The sequence below is a fragment of the Oncorhynchus mykiss genome, chromosome 11 (genome assembly GCF_013265735.2).
Source record: "Oncorhynchus mykiss isolate Arlee chromosome 11, USDA_OmykA_1.1, whole genome shotgun sequence".
Lineage (NCBI taxonomy): Eukaryota > Metazoa > Chordata > Actinopteri > Salmoniformes > Salmonidae > Oncorhynchus > Oncorhynchus mykiss.
In genome coordinates this window covers 86,023,152-86,046,595 of record NC_048575.1, presented here as the reverse complement: position 1 = coordinate 86,046,595, position 23,444 = coordinate 86,023,152, and the positions used below count along the sequence as shown (strand labels likewise).

The 23,444-nt window shown below is 45.3% G+C and overlaps 1 protein-coding gene across 1 annotated transcript in view; it reads left to right on the top strand.

Annotated features, from left to right (window-relative positions):
• tmem8b (transmembrane protein 8B) overlaps positions 1-4,854 on the top strand; it is a 190,897-nt gene extending 186,043 nt beyond the window's left edge. Inside the window, exon 12 of the mRNA XM_036936604.1 lies at positions 1,020-4,854. Coding sequence (XP_036792499.1) covers positions 1,020-1,361 — 342 coding nt within the window. The 3' untranslated portion in view covers positions 1,362-4,854. The remainder of the gene's footprint in view (positions 1-1,019) is intronic.
• Positions 4,855-23,444: the final 18,590 nt, after the last annotated feature.

The following is a 23,444-nucleotide window of genomic DNA, read 5'->3' as shown; positions in this document are numbered from 1 at the left end:
CCCAACTATCTGTGTCTCCCCCTCCCCCAACTGTCTGTGTCTCCCCCTTCCCCAACTATCTGTGTCTCCCCCTCCCTCCCCCAACTATCTGTGTCTCCCCCTCCCCCAACTATCTGTGTCTCCCCCTCCCCAACTATCTGTGTCTCCCTCCCCCAACTATCTGTGTCTCCCCCTCCCCCAACTATCTGTGTCTCCCCCTCCCCCAACTGTCTGTGTCTCCCCCTCCCCCAACTATATGTGTCTCCCCCTCCCTCCCCCAACTATCTGTGTCTCCCCCTCCCCCAACTATCTGTGTCTCCCACCTCCCTCCCCCCAACTATCTGTGTCTCCCCCTCCCTCCCCCAACTATCTGTGTCTCCCCCCTCCCTCCCCCAACTATCTGTGTCTCCCCCCTCCCTCCCCCCAACTATCTGTGTCTCCCCCCTCCCTCCCCCAACTCTCTGTGTCTCCCCCTCCCTCCCCCCAACTATCTGTCTCCCCCCTCCCTCCCCCAACTGTCTGTGTCTCCCCTCCCCCAACTGTCTGTGTCTCCCCTCCCCTTCCCAACTATCTGTGTCTCCCCCCTCCCTCCCCCAACTATCTGTGTCTCCCCTCCCCCTCCCTCCCCCAACTATCTGTGTCTCCCCCCTCCCTCCCCCAACTATCTGTGTCTCCCCCCTCCCTCCCCCAACTCTCTGTGTCTCCCCCACACTCCCCTCAACTATCTGTCCCCCCCCCCTCCCCCAACTGTCTGTGTCTCCCCCCTCCCTCCCCCAACTATCTGTGTCTCCCCCCTCCCTCCCTTACTCTCTGTGTCTCCCCCCTCCCTCCCCCAACTATCTGTGTCTCCCCCCTCCCTCCCTTACTCTCTGTGTCTCCCCCCTCCCTCCCCCCAACTATCTGTGTCTCCCCCCTCCCTCCCCCAACTATCTGTCTCCCCCCTCCCTCCCCCAACTATCTGTGTCTCCCCCCTCCCTCCCCCAACTATCTGTGTCTCCCCCCTCCCTCCCCAACTCTCTGTCTCCCCCCTCCCCCTCCAGACGGTGCGTACAGTGCGACGGCGGCGATGTTACCCTCCGACCTGGAAGCGCTGGGCGTTCTTTCTGTTCCCGGGGACGATGATAGCGGTTTCAGCCGTGGCGCTCTATGCGTTCGTGGAGACAGAGGACAACTACTTCTACATACACTCTATCTGGCACATGCTGATCGCCGGCAGCGTGGGCTTCCTGCTCCCTCCCCGCGCCAAGCCCCGCACCAAGCTCACACCTCTGAAACGTCGGAGGGGGTGTGGCTACCAGCTGTGCGTCAACGAGCACGAGGAGATGGGATTGGTGGACCCGGTCCCTGCCATAGTTGCTATCAATAGTATTAGTATCAGCTGATACCTGAGATCACTAACTCTGACTGACTGTACCAGCTGAAGAGTGGTTCTAGCACCTACTGACTGACAGTACCAGCTAGACACGGGATCTAGCACCTATTGACTGACTGTACCAGCTGAGGAAAGGATCTAGCACCTACTGACTGACTGTACCAGATGGACACGGGATCTAGCACCTATTGACTGACTTTACCAGCTGGACACGGGATCTAGCACCTACGGACTGACTGTACCAGCAGGACACGGGATATAACATCTACTGACTGACTGACTGTACCGGCTGGAAGTAGGATATAGCACCTACTGACTGACTGACTGTACCAGCTGGATGTGGGATCTAGCACCTACTGACTGACTGACTGTACCAGCAGGACATGGGATATAACATCTACTGACTGACTGACTGTACCGGCTGGAAGTAGGATATAGCACCTACTGACTGACTGACTGTACCAGCTGGATGTGGGATCTAGCACCTACTGACTGACTGACTGTACCAGCTGGATGTGGGATCTAGCACCTACTGACTGACTTACTGTACCAGCTGGACATTGGATCTAGCACCTACTGACTGACTGTACTAGCTGGACATGGGATATAACATCTACTGACTGACTGACTGACTGTACCAGCTGGATGTGGGATATAACACCTACTAACTGACTGTACCAGCTGGACATGGGATATAGCACCTACTGACTGACTGACTGTACCAGCTGGAGGCGGGATCTAGCAGCTACTGACTGACTGTACCAGCTGGACTTGGGATATAACACCTACTGACTGACTCTTCCAACTGAGGATGGGATCTATCACGTACTGACTGAGTGTACCAGCCGAGGATGGGATCTAGCCCTAACTCTGACTGACTGTACCAGCTGAGGACAGGGTCTAGCACGTACTGACTGACTGTGCCAGCTGATTATATCAATGACTGACTGTACCAGGTGATTAACTCACTGACTGACTGTACTAGCTGATTAACTCACTGACTGACTGTACCAGCTGATTAAATCACTTACTGACTGTACCAGCTGATTAAATCACTTACTGACTGTACCAGCTGATTACATAACTGACCGACTCTACCAGCTGGCACAGCGGTGGGATCTAACACCTACTAACTGTCTCACTGACGGACTTTCTGACCGACTGTCTGACTGATTAGCTGGCTGACTGGCTAGGCTGACTGGCTAGGCTGACTGGCTGGCTGACTGGCTGACTGACTGGCTGGCTGACTTCCTGACTGATTGGCTGGCTGGCTGACTGACTGACTGGCTGGCTGACTGACTGGCTGGCTGACTGGCTGGCTGACTGATTGGCTGGCTGGCTGGCTGACTGGCTGGCTGACTGTCCTTCCATTGCCTTCTCTCCCCGGGGATTCAGACGGGAAAACAAAGCCAGAGAACTTGAACCAACTGTAATGTAACTAGTTAAAGCAGGCGACACACTTGAGTCTGTCTGTCTGTCTGTCTGTCTGTCTGTCTGTTAAAGTCATGATTATTCAATACCACCATAATTATATTATTCTATTGATATTGTTGGGGTTGTGAACGTACAGTACAGTAAGAGACTATTGTTTGTGGATACTGTACTTTTTAAAGACGAAGCTGAGAACACTGCTGCTACCTGACGGTGACTGTAACATTAGGTCTGTACGGTGCCCATATTAGGACAGCGTCAGCAGGCGTTATTAGGTCCTGGTCAGACTGAGGATGTCCTAATACAGACACCATAGGTGTGTTATTTAATGATGGTCTGCATTCCAAATGGCACCTTGTTCCCTTTGTAGCAGTACTATTGTTGACCAGGGCCTACGGCGTTGACCAGGGCCTACGGCGTTGACCAGGGCCTACGGCGTTGACCAGGGCCTACGGCGTTGACCAGGGCCTACGGCGTTGACCAGGGCCTACGGCGTTGACCAGGGCCTACGGCGTTGACCAGGGCCTACGGCGTTGACCAGGGCCTACGGCGTTGACCAGGGCCTACGGTGTTGACCAGGGCCTACGGTGTTGACCATGTCCTATGGCTGCTGGTGTTGACCAGGTCCTACGGCTGCTGGTGTTGACCAGGTACTACGGCTGCTGGTGTTGACCAGGTCCTACGGCTGCTGGTGTTGACCAGGTCCTACGGCTGCTGGTCAACATAGTGTACTCTATGGGGAACAGGAGGCATTTGGAACACAGCCCCTATTGAAGACCTTTCTAGCTATGTTGATTCGTTCTGTTGTTTGTGCACGGAAATGGAATTAAATACAACAAGGGCACGTTTTTGTTATTTTTCAACATAATCTATTTTGCACTGAGACACAAAAATGTGATAATACTGTACATTTTGTTTTTAGATGCGTGTATAAAGCCTTACCAGTGCCACATAGTTCAAATGTATACAATATTGTTGTACTGTGGAATGTTAATAGTCTTTTGGATTGCAATGTATCGCCTTTACACACAGTCTGCTGGTTGTCAACACTACAGGCCATAAAGGAGGGGCATCTGCTTGCCATAGATCTGTGGTAAGGCCATAGAGGGAAGCTGAATGCCATAGATCTGTGGTAAGGCCATAGAGGGAAGCTGCCTGCCATAGATCTGTAGTAAGGCCATAGAGGGAAGCTGCATGCCATAGATCTGTAGTAAGGCCATAGAGGGAAGCTGACTGCCATAGATCTGTAGTAAGGCCATAGAGGGAAGCTGACTGCCATAGATCTGTGGTAAGGCCATAGAGGGAAGCTGCCTGCCATAGATCTGTAGTAAGGCCATAGAGGGAAGCTGACTGCCATAGATCTGTAGTAAGGCCATAGAGGGAAGCTGCCTGCCATAGATCTGTAGTAAGGCCATAGAGGGAAGCTGCCTGCCATAGATCTGTAGTAAGGCCATAGAGCTATAAGCCACATACAGAGAACAGACAGTACAGGCCATAATATACAGAAGAGCAATTGAATGTTTGTAGCTACGTGAATGCCGTAGAGCTGTAGTAAGGCCATATAAAGGGGCAGGTGATTGTACATGTAGCTACAGTATGGCCATGAATGTTGCTACAGTTAGAGTTTAGGCCATAGAGTTACAGTAATGCTAGATGTGTTATATTCATTACAGCTACAGCAGAGAGACAAGTTTGACCATACTTACAGAGAGAGGCAGCTGTATGCTACAGAAGGCCAACAGGTTTATACCAGAGATAGAGTATTGACCATAGTTACAGAGAGAGGCAGCTGTATGCTACAGAAGGCCAACAGGTTTATACCAGAGATAGAGTAGTGACCATACTTACAGAGAGAGGCAGCTGGATGCTACAGAAGGCCAACAGGTTTATACCAGAGATAGAGTATTGACCATAGTTACAGAGAGAGGCAGCTGGATGCTACAGAAGGCCAACAGGTTTATACCAGAGACATCACAATAAGACCTCAAACCTCCTGTTATTACAGTCAGGACCTGTTCCTCACCGGAACAGAGAATTCACTCTAAATAAATGTTTCTTTTTTCTGTACTCAATGACGTGTTTATTTGTTTCTGTGGCTTAATGTGGAATGAGTGGTGAAGTGTAAAATACGACATCGTATTTCAGTCGCTGGTATAATGGAAGTCAGCAGTCACCAGACATCAACACAGAAGAGAAGAGGCAAGGAGGGGAGGTTGAGAGGATGAGGAGAGAGGGGGAAGAGAGAAGGAGAGGAGGTTGAGAGGATGAGGAGAGAGGGGGAAGAGAGAAGGAGAGGAGGTTGAGAGGATGAGGAGAGAGGGGGAAGAGAGAAGGAGAGGAGGTTGAGAGGATGAGGAGAGAGGGGGAAGAGAGAAGGAGAGGAGGTTGAGAGGAAATGAAAGGAGAGGAGAGGAGAGAGGGGTAGCAGAGGAGGAGGAGGAGGAGAGAGGAGAGGAGGTTGAGAGGTGATGAAAGGAGAGGAGAGGAGAGAGGGTAGCAGAGGAGGAGGAGGAGGAGAGAGGAGAGGAGGTTGAGGTGATGAAAGGAGAGGAGAGGAGAGAGGGTAGCAGAGGAAAGGAGAGGAGAGGGGAGGAGAAGACAAGAGAAGACAAGAGAAGACAAGACAAGAGAAGAGAGGAAGAGGAAGAGGAGGAGGAGGAGGAGGAGGAGAAGAGAGGGGAGGAAGAGAGGAAAAGAGGACTCCAGTGAAGTAAGCTTTGTATTTAAGATTGGGACTTTGCTCATACCTCTTCAATGGAACAGGGTGATAGAAACACCATATTCTACCTGAAGATAGAGACTTTACATCCCTTGTCTTTCCAATTCAGTGTCATATTTATTTTTGGAGGGGAAAATGTGCTAAAATGTTTCTCTCCTCTGCTCCATCTGCTAACCATGTGTCTTTGACCAATACAATTTGATTTGATTGCATGTTAATTAACATTTGTAATATCTTCTCAACCACATAGAGATCTCAAACCGATTTGACATTGTTCTCTTCTCTCAAATTTACTTGATCTATTTTCTTACTTTTTAAAATTCATTTTCAATAAAAATACCTCCTAAAAACGTCAATAGCTTCCACCCCATATGACTTTCATGAATACAACCAAATGTTATTGGTTCAGGGACCTCATACCTACAATCAATGGCAAATACTTTTGTATTTTTAGACTAAGGCCTAGATTCAAATCAGGAATGACTGACAGCTTGAAAGATGTTTTGGACACTACAGTGAAAATGGTTAACTATGTTAAAGCAAGGCCCCTGAACTCTCGTGTATTTTCTGCATTACGCAATGATCAAATCAAATCAAATGAAAGTTATTTATATAGCCCTTCGTACATCAGCTGATATCTCAAAGTGCTGTACAGAAACCTAGCCTAAAATCCCAAACAGCAAGCAATGCAGGTGTAGAAGCACGGTGGCTAGGAAAAACTCCCCAGAAAGGCCAAAATCTAGGAGGAAACCTAGAGAGGAACCAGGCTATGTGGGGTGGCCAGTCCTCTTCTGGCTGTGCCGGGTGGAGATGATAACAGAACATGGCCAAGATGTTCAAATGTTCATAAATGACCAGCATGGTCAAATAATAATAAGGCAGAACAGTTGAGACTGGAGCAGCAGCACGGCCAGGTGGACTGGGGACAGCAAGGAGTCATCATGTCAGGTAGTCCTGTGGCATGGTCCTAGGGCTCAGGTCCTCCGAGAGAGAGAGAGAAAGAGAGAAAGAGAGAATTAGAGAAAGCACACTTAAATTCACACAGGACACCGAATAGGATAGGAGAAGTACTCCAGATATAACAAACTGACCCTAGCCCCCCGACACATGAACTACTGCAGCATAAATACTGGAGGCTGAGACAGGAGAGGTCAGGAGACACTGTGGCCCCATCCGAGGACACCCCCGGACAGGGCCAAACAGGAAGGATATAACCCCACCCACTTTGCCAAAGCACAGCCCCCACACCACTAGAGGGATATCTTCAACCACCAACTTACCATCCTGAGACAAGGCTGAGTATAGCCCACAAATATCTCCGCCATGGCATAACCCAAGGGGGGGCGCCAACCCAGACAGGATGACCACATCAGTGAATCAACCCACTCAGGTGACGCACCCCTTCCAGGGAAGGCATGAGAGAGCCCCAGTAAGCCAGTGACTGAGCCCCTGTAATAGGGTTAGAGTCAGAGAATCCCAGTGGAAAGAGGGGAACCGGCCAGGCAGAGACAGCAAGGGCGGTTCGTTGCTCCAGAGCCTTTCCGTTCACCTTCCCACTCCTGGGCCAGACTACACTCAATCATATGACCCACTGAAGAGATGAGTCTTCAGTAAAGACTTAAAGATTGAGACCAAGTTTGCGTCTCTGACATGGGTAGGCAGACCGTTCCATAAAAATGGAGCTCTATAGGAGAAAGCCCTGCCTCCAGCTGTTTGCTTAGAAATTCTAGGGACAATTAGGAGGCCTGCTTCTTGTGACCGTAGCGTACGTGTAGGTATGTACGGCAGGACCAAATCAGAGAGATAGGTAGGAGGAAGCCCATGTAATGCTTTGTAGGTTAGCAGTAAAACCTTGAAATCAGCCCTTGCTTTGACAGGAAGCCAGTGTAGGGAGGCTAGCACTGGAGTAATATGATCACATTTTTTGGTTCTAGTCAGGATTCTAGCAGCCGTATTTAGCACTAACTGAAGTTTATTTAGTGCTTTATCCGGGTAGCCGGAAAGTAGAGCATTGCAGTAGTCTAACCTAGAAGTGACAAAAGCATGGATTAATTTTTCTGCATCAGTTTTGGACAGAAAGTTTCTGATTTTTGCAATGTTACGTAGATGGAAAAAAGCTGTCCTCTCTTCAAAAGAGAGATCAGGGTCCAGAGTAACGCCGAGGTCCTTCACAGTTTTATTTGAGAGGACTGTACAACCATTAAGATTAATTGTCAGATTCAACAGAAGATCTCTTTGTTTCTTGGGACCTAGAACAAGCATCTCTGATATGGGCAGTGACCATGTAACGCTTTTACAACATACAGAGGTGTGCTGGTTATCAAGGGGCAAAGTATTGACACATCTTTTTGAATTGAGAGACAAGCTTAAAGTTTTCTTTACTGACCATAATTTTCACTTGTCTGTCCGCTTGCATGTTGACGAGTTTCTGCCACTTATCTGAACAAGAGAGCCTCATCGAAATTGCAACAAGCGGTTCTGTGAAAAGGTAATTGAATCAGAAGCCACTGCCATATTTCTGGATAGGGCTGCGCTCAGAGTATCCTGCCTTAGAAAATCGCTGTTAAGACACTGATGCCATTTGTAACCACGTACCTATGTGAGAGGGGATTTTCGGCCCTCACTAGCATGAAAACTAAATACTGGCACAGACTGTGTGTGGAAAATGATTTAAGACTGAGACTCTCTCCAATACAACTCAACATTGCAGAGTTATGTGCATCCTTTCAAACACACCCTTCTCATTAACCTGTCGTGAGTTATTCACAATTTGTTACAGTTTTATGGTTTTATATGTAAGATGGTTAAATAAAGAGAAAAATGATTGTGCCCTGGTCCTATAACAGCTCTTTGTCACTTCCCACGAGCCGGGTTGTGACAAAAACTCACACTCATTCTTATGTTTAATAAATTTGATGTATAGTGTGTGTGTGGCAGGCTTACAATGATGGCAAAAAAACAACATTTGAGAGTGTGCTGACCCTGGTGCTAGAGGGGGTACAGCTGGAGGTTGAATGTTTGAAGGAGTACGGGACTTTAAAAAGTTTGGGAACCACTGTTCTAGAATGATACACTGTTGCCTAGCCAACGATGTGTGGTGTTCTAGAATTATACACTGTTGCCTAGCCAACGATGTGGGGTGTACTAGAATGATACACTGTTGCCTAGCTAACGATGTGGGGTGTACTAGAATGATACACTGTTGCCTAGCCAACGATGTGGGGTGTACTAGAATGATACACTGTTGCCTAGCCAACGATGTGGGGAGTACTAGAATGATACACTGTTGCCTAGCCAACGATGTGGGGTGTACTAGATTGATACACTGTTGCCTAGCTAACGAGCTCTACCACATTAGAAGAGGAGAAACCTCCGTAAAGCACAGGAGGATCTAATACTCATGAGTGCTTGATCTTATTTAGTTCATATTCAGTCTTAAATTCCATTGCATTCCATTCATTTTAGGCTATTCAAATCAAATATGAGCTACAACTTAATTATCAAGATGTTAGTCCTAGATTTATACAACGTATATCAACCAAATTATATGCCTGCAGAGGTAGCAATAGCTACCTCTATCAGTCTATCATAGTTCATGTGTGATTCAATGACATTATGAAGGGCAGCTCAGAACAGCTGAAGATGGATTGTAGTAAAGAACTGATTGGGTCTCTACTTGACATCAACAAACCCCCATAATGACCTCTGCCCTCCCTAAATCATTGAACGTTTCAGCAGACTTCTAGCCCTCCATAACTGGCTCCGTGACTATTGCAGCTCTGTGGGTGAAAACATTTATTGACAAATTTCTGGAAACTTCTTGCAAGAAAAGCTTGTTTTATTTTCTAGTAGGCTTAAATTGAAGATTTATGGAAAATACGATAAATAGGAGTAAACAGGAGTGGTAACATCGTCCGCTATTATCCTCAGTAATTTTCCATCCAAGTTGTCAGACCTCAGAGGATTGTCAGTGTTGATAGACAACAATACTTTTTTCACCTCTTCAACACTCACTTTACAGTATTTGTCACGTTCTGACCTCTATTTCCGTTGTTTTGTATTTATTTAGTATGGTCAGGGCGTGAGTTGGGTGGGCAGTCTATGTTTGTTTTTCTATGTTTTGGGGTATTTCTATGTTTTCGGCCTAGTATGGTTCTCAATCAGAGGCAGGTGTCATTAGTTGTCTCTGATTGAGAATCATACTTAGGTAGCCTGGGTTGCACTGTTTGTTTGTGGGTGATTGTCTATGTTGATGGCTTGTTTCAGCACAGTCCATATGATTAGCTTCACGGTTGTTATTTTGTTGACTGGTTTTGTATAGTGTTCAGTGTTCACTACTTTCTTTATTAAAGATTGACCATGGACACTTACCACGCCGCGTATTGGTCCTCAGATCCATCTCGCCTCTCCTCTTCAGATGAAGAGGAGGACGGCCGTGACAGTATTCAAAATTACAATGCTTGCCTTTCATAATTTGGTCAGATATACTTGGATGTGCAGTGTCAGCAGTTTTTGCTCGCATGTCATGTCTAAGTTTGCTAATTTTGCCAATGAAAAAAATCCTTGAATTAGTTTAATTAAAATCATTAAATTAGTTGCCAATATCAGTGGGTTTTGTGATGAATGAGCCACCTGATTCAGATGGAGCTGAGTTTGCCTTTTTGCCCAAAGCTTTTCATTCTTTATATAATTTATCTTTGTTTCATAGTGTAGTTTCTTCATCTTTTTATTCAGTTTTAGTCAAATGATTTCTCAATTTGCAGTACGTTTACCAACGGGTTGTACAGCCAGACCTATTTTCCATCTCTTTTGCCTCATCCCTCTCAAACATAAAATGTTTCAATTCCTCATCAATCCATGGGGATTTAATAGTTTCTACAGTCATTTTCTTAATGCGTGTGTGCTTATTAGTAACTGGAATAAGCAATTCCATGACTATGTCAAGTGCAGCACCTATCTGCTCCTCATTACACACCACAGACCAACAGATATTCTTAACATCAACAATACTGAGACAATTTATTTTGATGTAAAAAAAAGCTTCTTAGTCAGATGTTCTATACTGTATGCATTATGAAGGACAACTTGTCATCAATCCAGACACCCAGGTACTTATATTGAGAAACAATTTCAATTTGGGATCCATTTGTAGCTCAAATATGCACATCCTCAGGGTCAACATTTCATGAACTAGAGAACAGCATGAGCTTGTTTTTTTACTTTTATTTAACACTAAATTAAGATCTGTAAGTGATTTCTGAACTGGATCAAAGTCATGCTGAAGTTCACGAAGAGCCTGCTGCACTGAGGTGGCACAGGAACACAAAACGGTGTCATCTGCATAGAGATGAATGTTACAAGTATTAACAGTGTTTCCTATGTCATTAATATACAAAGTGAACAATACTGGACCCAAAATACAACCCAGGGGGAACACCTTTATGAATCTCAGGAAATTCAGATTTAACCCCACCTATCAAGATGGCCTGAGTTCTGTCGCTGACATAATTCAGATTTAACCCCACCTATCAAGATGGCCTGAGTTCCGTCACTGAGATAATTCAGATTTAACCCCATCTATCAAGATGGCCTGAGTTCTGTCACTGAGATAATTCAGATTTAACCCCATCTATCAAGATGGCCTGAGTTCCGTCACTGAGATAATTCAGATTTAACCCCATCTATCAAGATGGCCTGAGTTCTGTCGCTGAGATAATTCAGATTTAACCCCATCTATCAAGATGGCCTGAGTTCTGTCGCTGAGATAATTCAGATTTAACCCCATCTATCAAGATGGCCTGAGTTCTGTCACTAAGATAATTCAGATTTAACCCCATCTATCAAGATGGCCTGAGTTCTGTCGCTGAGATAATTCAGATTTAACCCCATCTATCAAGATGGCCGGAGTTCTGTCACTAAGATAATTCTGAAACCATCAACAGGCTGTATATCCCAGGTCTATTCTTGATAATGTCTTCAGCAAAACAGTGTCGATCACCTTTGACAGGTCAATGAACAAGGCAGCACAGCTCTTTTTAGAATCCAAGGCATTGACAAGATCATTAACAACTAGCGTGGTGGCTGCTAGCGTAGTGCTATGTCCAGGCCTGAACCCTGATTGGTTTATATTAAAAATACAGTTATTAGATAAAAGGAACAAAGTTGTACATTAACCAAGGATTCAAGGATTCAAGGATTCAAGGATTCAAGAATCTTAGCTAAACAAGGCAGTCTTTGAAATTGGGCGATAGATGTCCAGATCATTTGTATCCCCACCCTAATGGGAGTGATAGATGTCCAGATCATTTGTATCCCCACCCTAATGGGAGTGATAGATGTCCAGATCATTTGTATCCCCACCCTAATGGAGTGATAGATGTCCAGATCATTTGTATCCCCACCCTAATGGGAGTGATAGATGTCTACATCATTTGTATCCCCACCCTAATGGGAGTGATAGATGTCCAGATCATTTGTATCCCCACCCTAATGGATTGATAGATGTCTACATTATTTGTAACCCCACCCTAATGGAGTGACAGCACATATGAGGAGCAAGCAGACGCTGCACTTGACACATTTATGAAATTGCTAATTCCAGTTACTAATAAGCACCCATTAAGAAAATGACTGTAAAAACTGTTAAATCCCTGTGGATTGATGAGGAATTAAAAAATTGTATGGCTGAGAGGGATGAAGCAAAAATAATTGGCACATAAGTCTGGCTGCACAACCGATTGGCAAACGCACTGTAAATTGAGCCATCATGTGACTAAACTGAATAAAAATGTAAATTAACTACACTAAGAAGCAAAGATAAATGATTTAAAGATTGATAGTAAAAAGCTTTGGAACACCTTACATTACATTTTGTGGAAAAAGGCTAACTCAGCTCCATCATTCCTTGAACCAGATGGCTCTTTCATCACAAAACCCACTGATATTGCCAAATACTTTAATGATTTTTTTAATTGGAAAGATTAGCAAACTTAAGCATGACATGCCAACAACAAACGCTGACACTACACATCTAAGTATATCTGACCAAATCAAGCTTTGTAATTTTGAATTCCATAAACTGGGTGTGGATGAGGTGAAAAATGATTGTTGTCTATCATCAATGACAAGCCACCGGGGTCTGACAACTTGGATGGAAAATCACTGAGGATAATAGCTATAATAGCGATATTGCCACTCCTATTTGCCACATCTTCATTAGAAGTCTACTAGAAAGTGTGAGCCCTCAGGCCTGGAGGGACGCAAAAGTCATTCCACTACCTAGGAATAGTTAATTAATTAATTAAATGGCTCAAATAGCCAACCAATCAGCCTGTTACCAACACATAGTAAACTTTTGGAAAAAATAGTGTTTGACCAGACAATGCTAATTTAAAGTAAACAAATTGACAACAGACTTTCAGCACGCTTATACAACTACCCATATACATATATAGATACAGTTGAAGTCGGAAGTTTACGTACACCTTAGCCAAATACATTTAAACTAAGTTTTTCATAATTCCTGAAATTTAATCTTAGTAAAGATTCCTTGTCTTAGGTCAGTTAGGATCACCACTTTACTTTCAGAATGTGAAATGTCAGAATAATAGTAGATCTGTCACGTTCTGACCTCTATTTCCTTTGTTTTTTGTATTTATTTAGTATGGTCAGGGCATGAGTTGGGTGGGCAGTCTATGTTCGTTTTTCTATGTTTTGGGTCAGTTCTATGTTTTCGGCCTAGTATGGTTCTCAATCAGAGGCAGGTGTCATTAGTTGTCTCTGATTGAGAATCATACTTAGGTAGCCTGGGTTTCACTGTTTGTTTGTGGGTGATTGTTCCTGTCACTGTGTTTGTTTTCACAGGATAGGCTGTATAGGTTTTCACGTTCCGTTTGTTGTTTTTGTAGAGTTAAGTTATTTCATGTATCGTTCAGTTTCCATTAATTAAAGAACATGAGTAACCACCACGCTGCGCTTTGGTCTGCTTCTTCTCCTCCTATAGACGAACACCGTTACAGAATCACCCACCACAACAGGACCAAGCGGTGTGGTAATGGGCAAAGGAGAAAGCAGCAGCAGGAGCAGCGCGAGGAGGATTGGACATGGGAGGACGAACTAGACGGTAAAGGACCTTGGGCTCAGCCAGGAGAGTATCGCCGCCCCAAGGAAGAACGGGAGGCGGCGAAAGCGGAGAGGCGCTGGTATGAGGAGGCAGCGCGGCGTCGTGGATGGAAGCCCGGGAGTCAGCCCCAAAAATTTCTTGGGGGGGGCTAACAGGGAGTATGGCTACGCCAGGTAGGAGACCTGAGCCAACTTCCTGTGGTTACCGGGGGGCTAGAGAGACCGGGCAGGCACCGTGTTATGCTGTGGAGCGCACGGTGTCCCCAGTGCGGGTGCACAGCCCGGTGCGGTACATTCCAGCTCCGCGTATCGGCCGGGCTAGAGTGGGCATCGAGCCAAGTGCCATGAAGCCGGCTCTACGCATCTGGTCTCCAGTGCGTCTCCTTGGGCCGGCTTACATGGCACCAGCCTTGCGCACGGTGTCCCCGGTTCGCCTGCATAGCCCAGTGCGGGCTATTCCACCTCGCCGCACTGGCAGGGCGACCGGGACCATTCAACCGGGTAAGGTTGGGCAGGCTCGGTGCTCAAGAGCTCCAGTGCGCCTGCACGGCCCGGTCTATCCGTCACCACCTCCACACCCCAGCCCTCCGGTGGCAGCTCCCCGTACCAGGCTGTCTCTCCGGCCCATCCGTCCAGAGCCTTCCTCCTCTCCAGCGCTGCCGGAGTCTCCCGCCTCTCCGGCGCTACCAGAGCCTTCCTCCTCTCCAGCGCTGCCGGAGTCTCCCGTCTGTCCGGCGCCTCTGCCGGAGCCTCCCGTCTGTCCGGCGCCTCTGCCGGAGCCTCCCGCCTGTCCGGCGCCGCTGCCGGAGCCTCCCGCCTGTCCGGCGCCTCTGCCGGAGCCTCCCGCCTGTCCGGCGCCTCGGCCGGAGCCTCCCGCCTGTCCGGCGCCTCTGCCGGAGCCTCCCGCCTGTCCGGCGCCTCTGCCGGAGCCTCCCGCCTGTCCGGCGCCTCTGCCCAGCGCCGCCCGTCTGCCCAGCGCCGCCAGCGCCGCCCGTCTGCCCAACGCCGCCAGCGCCGCCCGTCTGCCCAGCGCCGCCAGCGCCGCCCGTCTGCCCAGCGCCGCCAGCGCCGCCCGTCTGCCCAGCGCCGCCAGCGCCGCCCGTCTGCCAGGGGCCGCCAGTGCCGCCAGTCAACCAGGGGCCGCCAGTGCCGCCAGTCAACCAGGGGCCGCCAGTGCCGCCAGTCAACCAGGGGCCGCCAGTGCCGCCAGTCAACCAGGGGCCGCCAGTGCCGCCAGTCAGCCAGGGGCCGCCAGTGCCGCCAGTCAGCCAGGGGCCGCTAGAGCCCCTCCGCCCGGAGCAGCTGCCCCTCTGTCCCGAGCAGCTGTCCCTCTGTCCCGAGCAGCTGTCCCTCTGTCCCGAGCAGCTGCCCCTCTGTCCCGAGCAGCTGCCCCTCTGTCCCGAGCAGCTGCCCCTCTGTCCCGAGCAGCTGCCCCTCTGTCCCGAGCAGCTGCCCCTCTGTCCCGAGCAGCTGCCCCTCTGTCCCGAGCTGCTGCTTCACCTCTGTCCCGAGCTGCCCCTCTGTCCCAAGCAGCCCCTCTGTCCAGTGGGGTCATTGAGAGGGGTGGGCATGGGGAGTAAGCCACGGAGGCGGACAATACGGCGGACTAAGACAATGGCGAAGTGGGGTCCGCGTCCCGCGCCAGAGCCGCCACCGCGGACAGACGCCCACCCAGACCCTCCCCTATAGGTCAAGGTTTTGCGGCCGGAGTCCGCACCTTTGGGGGGGGGTACTGTCACGTTCTGACCTCTATTTCCTTTGTTTTTTGTATTTATTTAGTATGGTCAGGGCGTGAGTTGGGTGGGCAGTCTATGTTCGTTTTTCTATGTTTTGGGTCAGTTCTATGTTTTCGGCCTAGTATGGTTCTCAATCAGAGGCAGGTGTCATTAGTTGTCTCTGATTGAGAATCATACTTAGGTAGCCTGGGTTTCACTGTTTGTTTGTGGGTGATTGTTCCTGTCACTGTGTTTGTTTTCACAGGATAGGCTGTATAGGTTTTCACGTTCCGTTTGTTGTTTTTGTAGAGTTAAGTTATTTCATGTATCGTTCAGTTTCCATTAATTAAAGAACATGAGTAACCACCACGCTGCGCTTTGGTCTGCTTCTTCTCCTCCTATAGACGAACACCGTTACAAGATCATTATTTATTTAACCTTTTATTTCTTTCATCACATTCCCAGTGAGTCAGAAGTTTACATACACTCAATTAGTATTTGGTAGCATTGCCTTAACTGTTTAACTTGGGTCAAACGTTTCGGGTAGCCTTCCACAATCTTCCCACAATAAGTTGGGTGAATTTTGGTCCATTCCTCCTGACAGAGCTGGTGTAACCGAGTCAGGTTTGTAGGCCTCCTTGCTCGCACATGCTTTTTCAGTTCCACAAATTTTCTATAGGATTGAGGTCGGGGCTTTGTGATGGCCAATCCAATACCTTGACTTTGTTGTCCCTGAGCCATTTTGACACAACTTTGGAAGTATGCTTGTGGTCATTGTCCATTTGGAAGACCCATTTGCAACCAAGCTTTAACTTCCTGACTGATGTCTTGAGATGTTGCTTCAATATATCCACATAATTTTTTTTTACACATAATTTTCCTTTCCTCGCGATGCCATCTATTTTGTGAAGTGCACCAGTCCCTCGTGCAGCAAAGCACCCCCACAACATGATGCTGCCATCCCTGTGCTTTGGCTTGGGATGATGATATTCTTTGGCTTGCAAGCCTCCCCCTTTTTCCTCCAAACATAACGATGGTCATTATAGCCAAACAGTTCTATTTTTGTTTCATCAGACCAGAGGACATTTCTCCAAAAAGTACGATCTTTGGCCCCATGTGCAGTTGCAAACCGTAGTCTGGCTATTTTATGGCGGTTTTGAAGCAGTGGCTTCTTCCTTGCTGAGCGGCCTTTCAGTTTATGTCGATATAGGACTTATTTTACTGTGGATATGTGATTTTCCTTTCCATGGTAGCAAGATCTTATCTATTTTTTCCTAACTTTCTATATACATGTATTGGAGTGAGAATTTCTTTCTTTTGGGATACTGTATACTGAGTATGTCCACATCTCCGTCAGACCATTTTATTGGTAAACTACACGGTAATGTAAAAGTAGATTTTTTAGTGATCCAATATGTAATATAGTACATACATCATAATTACTTAACTTATCATAATTTGATTTAAATCCAGAGAGGTAAAAGTATCTAGATCCTCTAAGAGGCCGTGGGGAGATTCTATTGTGGTTTTAAAAGAAAACATGAATCGTCAGCGTACAATGACACCTTAGTTTTTAAGCCACGGATTTCTAATCCCTTAATATTATTGGTTGTTGTTGGATCCAATTTTAACAGCAACAACATTTCGATGGCAATAATAAATAGACATGCCAATAGTGGACAACCTTGTTTTACCCCTCTAGAGAGTTTAAAACTTTCAGAGATGTAGCCATTATTTACTATTTTACACCGAGGGTTACTATACAGAACTTAAACCCATTTTATAAGAGATTCCCCAAAATTGAAATATTCTAGGCATTTACATATAAACTCCAGTCATACTTTATCAAAAGCCTTTTCAAAATCATCTATGAAAACCAGGCCTGGTGTCCCCGATATTTCATAATATTCTATTGTTTCCAGTACTTGTCTCGAATTATCTCCGATGTATCATCCCATGTAAAAAAACCTGTCTGATTAGGATGAATAATATATGACAATACTGTTTTAATTCTACGCGCCAAGCATTTTGCTAGAATTTTTGCATCACAACACTGAAGTGTAAGAGGCCTCCAATTTTTTAAATGGACTGGATCATTATATATACACCACTTGGATCCTGTTTCAGTAATAATGAAATCAGACCTTCTTGTTGCTGTTAATCTACCGTTTATATAGAAGTGGTTAAAACATGCTAATAATGGTCCTCTGAGTATTTCAATTTTTTTACTATATTTTATATACTTAGTATACTTTGTATACTTCAACTGGTATGCCATCCAGCCCTGGAGATTTCCCAGACTTAAAGGCTTTAATTGCATCAGGAAGTTCTTCCTGTAATTTGTCCTCACATGAGTCTTTCTCTACAGCTGTTCATTTAACATTATTATTAGGAAAAAAAGTCCATATAATTAGCTACAGTTAGTGGAGATGAAGGAGACTGAAATGAAAACATATTCTTAAAGTACTTCACTTCCTCTTTCAAAATATAGCTTGGTGAATTTGACTCCATTTGTAACAAGTTTCAAAACTTTTTTTGGCGTAACATTTCTATGTTGAAGATTGAAAATGAATATGTCTGTATTTTTCCCCATATTCCATCCACTTCACTTTATTTTTTAGAATATATTACACTGGATCTTTCTTGAATAAGTTCCTCCATTTCTTTTTGTTTTTCCTCTAACTAATTCTGTGCCTCTATGGTACAGTTTTTATTGCTGTCTATCTTCAATTTCCTTTGTTAATATGGACTCTTTTGATCTAAATTGCTTTTGTTTTATAGATGACCTCTAAAGGCACATTTAAAAGTGTCCCATACAATAAAGAGATCTGCTGTACCTGTGTTGTGTCTGAAAAAGTCAGTTATACTTTCTTCTGTCCTAGTTATAAACAAGTTGTCATCCAGCTTTGATTACATTTCCAATATCCTCACCCAGGTGGAAATTCAGTAAGAGTAATATATATATGCCAATGATGTGATGATCCGACCGCATTCTGTCCCCTATCAACACTTTTTTGACATAAGAAAGAAAGTAATCAAGACGACTAGCTTGATTGAGCCTCCTCCAGGTCAGGGTATTTAAGCCTCCATATATCCACTAATTCCAACATATACATCGCATTCATGATTTCCTTAATTAAGTGCCTGATGGTGAAAGTTTGTAGCGTGATTTAATTTACGGTCCATAGAGGTATATAAAATCTTCCACCATAATAATAGGGTCTAGTGTTGCTTGTAGAGTTGATAAATTATTATATTAATTTTCAAAGAAGCTTGGCTCATCATTATTTGGACTGTAAAGGTTAATACGCCATATCTGTTTATTGTGGATAAAGAGTTACCTGTTTAACAGAACACAGAGAGTGTTCTTTAATGGAAGCCTCTCAAATGTAATCCAGGTTTAATTAGGAATTCCCCAGAGCAGCTGTCTAAGCCACTTACTTTTTTCAATCGTTACTAATGACATGCCACTGGCCGTGAGTAAACCCAGTATGTCTATGTATGCGGATGACTCAACACTTTACACATCAGCTATGACTCAACACTTTACACATCAGCTACAACAGCTAGTGAAATCCCTGCAACACTTAATAACAAAGACCTGCAATTAGTTTCAGAATGGATGGCAAGTAATAAGTTAGTCCTAAATATTTCTAAAACTGAAAGCATTTTATTTGACACAAATCATTCACTAAACCCCAAACCTCAACTAAATCTTGTAATAAATTAAGTGGATAGTGAGCAAGTTGAGATGACTAAACTACTTGGAGTAACACTAGATTGTAAACTGTCATGGTCAAAACATGTTGCTACAAGAGTTGCTACAACAGGGAGAAGTCTGTCCATAATAAAGTGATGCTCTACCTTCTTAACAACACTATCAACAAGGCAGGTCCTAGTTTCTACCTTCTTAACAGAACTATCAACAAGGCAGGTCCTACAGGCCCTAGTTTCTACCTTCTTAACAGCACTATCAACAAGGCAGGTCCTACAGGCCCTAGTTTCTTCCTTCTTAACAACACTATAAACAAGGCAGGTCCTACAGGCACCAGTTTTGTCACACCTGGACTACTGTTCAGTCGTGTGGTCAGGTGCCACAAAGAGGGACATCTGAAAACAACTATTGGCTTTGAACAGGGCACCACGGCTTGCCCTTAAAATGTAGACGGAGAGATTACATTAATAATATGTATGTGAATCTCTCATGGCTCAAAGTGGAGGAGAATATTGACTTCATCAATTCTTGTTTTTGTGAAAAGTGTTGACACACTGAATGCTCTGAGGTGTCTGTTTAAACTACTAACACACAGCTCAGACACCCATGCATACCTCACAAGACATGCCACCAGAGGTCTGTTTAAACTACTAACACACAGCTCAGACACCCATGCATACCTCACAAGACATGCCACCAGAGGTCTCTTTCCAGTCCCCAAGTCCAGAACAGACTATGGGAGGTGCACAGTACTACATAGAGACATGACTACATGGAACTCTATTCCACAGTACTACATAGAGACATGACTACATGGAACTCTATTCCACAGTACTACATAGAGCCATGACTACATGGAACTCTATTCCACAGTACTACAGAGAGCCCTGGCTACAGTGGTTCCTCCTAAAACATACCGCAGCACACCTCGCGGGCTGCTGCAGCATTCTGTGGCACGTTATTTAATCGTCAACTATGTTTTACGTTAATGCAAGTTAGTGCCAGTTTTACCACCAGAGGGCAACTTTGAGAAGCATCTGATAGTCTCCCATATTGGCATTACAAGATATATATATATATATTTTTTGTAATAACATAGTACATGGGATAGTTTTTTTTTTAAAGGCTTAATTTATTTGATTAATGTTATGGTATTTCTATTCAGAGAAAAACAAAAAACGAAACCCGCAGTGTTTCCCTTAGGATGGAATGGAAAATAGTGCACTGTACAACGTGATGGTCAGAGGTAGGCTACAGCATAAGAGAATTGGAGGATTCTAAATTAATTAAATTAAACTAAATTAATATCTAAGGGGCATAACATTTCCACCCGCTAAATGTAGTTTAACCAATACTCATTTCGCCTATGGTAGGCCCACAGTATGTCTAAAAATGTTTTGTTCAATGACGTCTCCACCAATAATTACATTTAGAGGATTGGAGGATTCTAAATTAATATTTAAGGGGCGTTTTCCATTACGATCTGTGAGAATATCTAAGGTACTTTTATATCATTCTAAATTAATTAATAATAATAACAATAATAATCACTTAGTTTAAAAAATAACAATCTTTGCATCCTGATTTATATTCCTGGGGTGGGGTCTTCTACATCCTGAATTATATTCCTGGGGGGGGGGGGGGGCTGGTGTTATTATAATGATTTACTATTATCTTTATTGTTGTTATCATAAATATCAAACTTAACAACCTCCTTTATTAACTCTTTATTAACTTTTAACTCTGTACATTGCAATTGAAGTCCAGTGTGATTTCACTGAGGTATGTATAGATTATGAAATTCTCATCTCTACTGGATATAATGTTTTTTGGGATACTCATTCGATTGTGTGATTTTCTTTTTGAAAAGGAAAACATGCAACAAATTAGGTGACGGTGGTGCCTAGTTCTCCTGCAGAACCTCCCCATGCAGTAAGCCTAGTTCTCCTGCAGAACTTCCCCATGCAGTAAGCCTAGTTCTCCTGCAGAACTTCCCCATGCAGTAAGTCTAGTTCTCCTGCAGAACATCCCCATGCAGTAAGTCTAGTTCTCCTGCAGAACATCCCCATGCAGTAAGTCTAGTTCTCCTGCAGAACATCCCCATGCAGTAAGCCTAGTTCTCCTGCAGAACCTCCCCATGCAGTAAGTCTAGTTCTCCTGCAGAACATCCCCATGCAGTAAGTCTAGTTCTCCTGCAGAACTTCCCCATGCAGTAAGTCTAGTTCTCCTGCAGAACTTCCCCATGCAGTAAGTCTAGTTCTCCTGCAGAACTTCCCCATGCCTTAAGTTTTGGACATTATAAAAACCTTTCATTTGAATCCTTAAAATCCCTTCTTTCACTGTAGCCAGACTGACCTGAGTATATGTTCATATTGAATGTACGTAATGTCTGTCGTTCACTCACTAAGGTCTGAAGGAGACAGGTTGAAAGATGGAAAAAGGAGGTGAAAACAAAACACACTACAGGTAGGAGGTGTCATATGATGAGTGGTATAGTCTTAAACCCCCCTCTCAAATGATGAGTGGTATAGTCTTAAACCCCCCTCTCATATGATGAGTGGTATAGTCTTAAACCCCCCTTTCAAATGATGAGTGGTATAGTCTTAAACCCCCCTCTCAAATGATGAGTGGTATAGTCTTAAACCCCCCTCTCATATGATGAGTGGTATAGTCTTAAACCCCCCTTTCAAATGATGAGTGGTATAGTCTTAAACCCCCCTCTCATATGATGAGTGGTATAGTCTTAAACCCCCCCCTCTCATATGATGAGTGGTATAGTCTTAAACACCCCTCTCTCATATGATGAGTGGTATAGTCTTAACCCCCCCTCTCATATGATGAGTGGTATAGTCTTAAACCCCCCTCTCATATGATGAGTGGTATAGTCTTAAACCCCCCCTCTCATATGATGAGTGGTATAGTCTTAAACCCCCCTCTCATATGATGAGTGGTATAGTCTTAAACCCCCCCTCTCATATGATGAGTAGTATAGTCTTAAACCCCCCTCTCATATGATGAGTGGTATAGTCTTAAACCCCCCCTCTCATATGATGAGTGGTATAGTCTTAAACCCCCCTCTCATATAATGAGTGGCAGGGGTACGAGGTAATAATGAGACTATATACAAGGAGTGCCGGTACTGAGTCAATGTGCAGGGGTACGAGGTAGTTGAGGTAATAATGAGACTATAAACAAGGAGTACTGGTACCGAGTCAATGTGCAGGGGTACGAGGTAATAATGAGACTATATACAAGGAGTACCGGTACCGAGTCAATGTGCAGGGGTACGAGGTAGTTGAGGTAATAATGAGACTATATACAAGGAGTACTGGTACCGAGTCAATGTGCAGGGGTACGAGGTAATAATGAGACTATATACAAGGAGTACTGGTACCGAGTCAATGTGCAGGGGTACGAGGTAATAATGAGACTATATACAAGGAGTACCGGTACCGAGTCAATGTGCAGGGGTACGAGGTAGTTGAGGTAATAATGAGACTATATACAAGGAGTACTGGTACCGAGTCAATGTGCAGGGGTACGAGGTAATAATGAGACTATATACAAGGAGTACTTGTACCGAGTCAATGTGCAGGAGTACGAGGTAATAATGAGACTATTACAAGGAGTACTGGTACCGAGTCAATGTGCAGGGGTACGAGGTAGTTGACGTAATAATGAGACTATGGGTGTTCCCTCCCTCCCTCCCTCACAACCTCCCTCCTCCTCCCTCCCTCCTTCCTCCTCCCTCTGTCGCTCCCTCCTCCTCCCTCCCATCCTTCTCCTCCTCCTCCACCTCCTCCTCTTCCTCCACAATGCTTCAGCGACCAAGGCTCTGCTGTCCAATAACTGCAAGGGATGGGCCTTGTAGCAATGTCTTGGGAAGTTAACTTTCCTGGTGAATTGTGGACACATACATTGGGTTGAGTTTACATCGTTGTCACTGCAAGGGATGGGCCGTGTCGCAACGTCTTGGGAAGTTAACTAGTGAATTGTGGACACTTACATTGGGTTGAGTTTACATCGTTGTGTGGAATGTTGACGCTCACTGAAACAGTCAAGATAATCATGACCAAACTTCCCCTATTTCAAATCACACTTGACATATGTTCGTATTTTTTTGTGACAGGTAGGGAAGGCTGTGCTATTTCCCCCATCAGGAGACTGGTACATTGGTATTCTCTGAGTCACACCATGTCACCATATCTGAGGAATTATTTATCTACTGTTATATTCCCGGGAGAATCCTGTTGGCAGCATCTCGTCCTCGCTTCCCCTCGGCCCTCCTCCCCTCTCTTCTCTTCTCTTCTCTTCCTCTCCTCCTCTCTTCTCTTCCTCTCCTCCTCTCCTCTCCACTCCTCCTCTCCTCTCCTCTCCTCTCCTCTCCTCTCC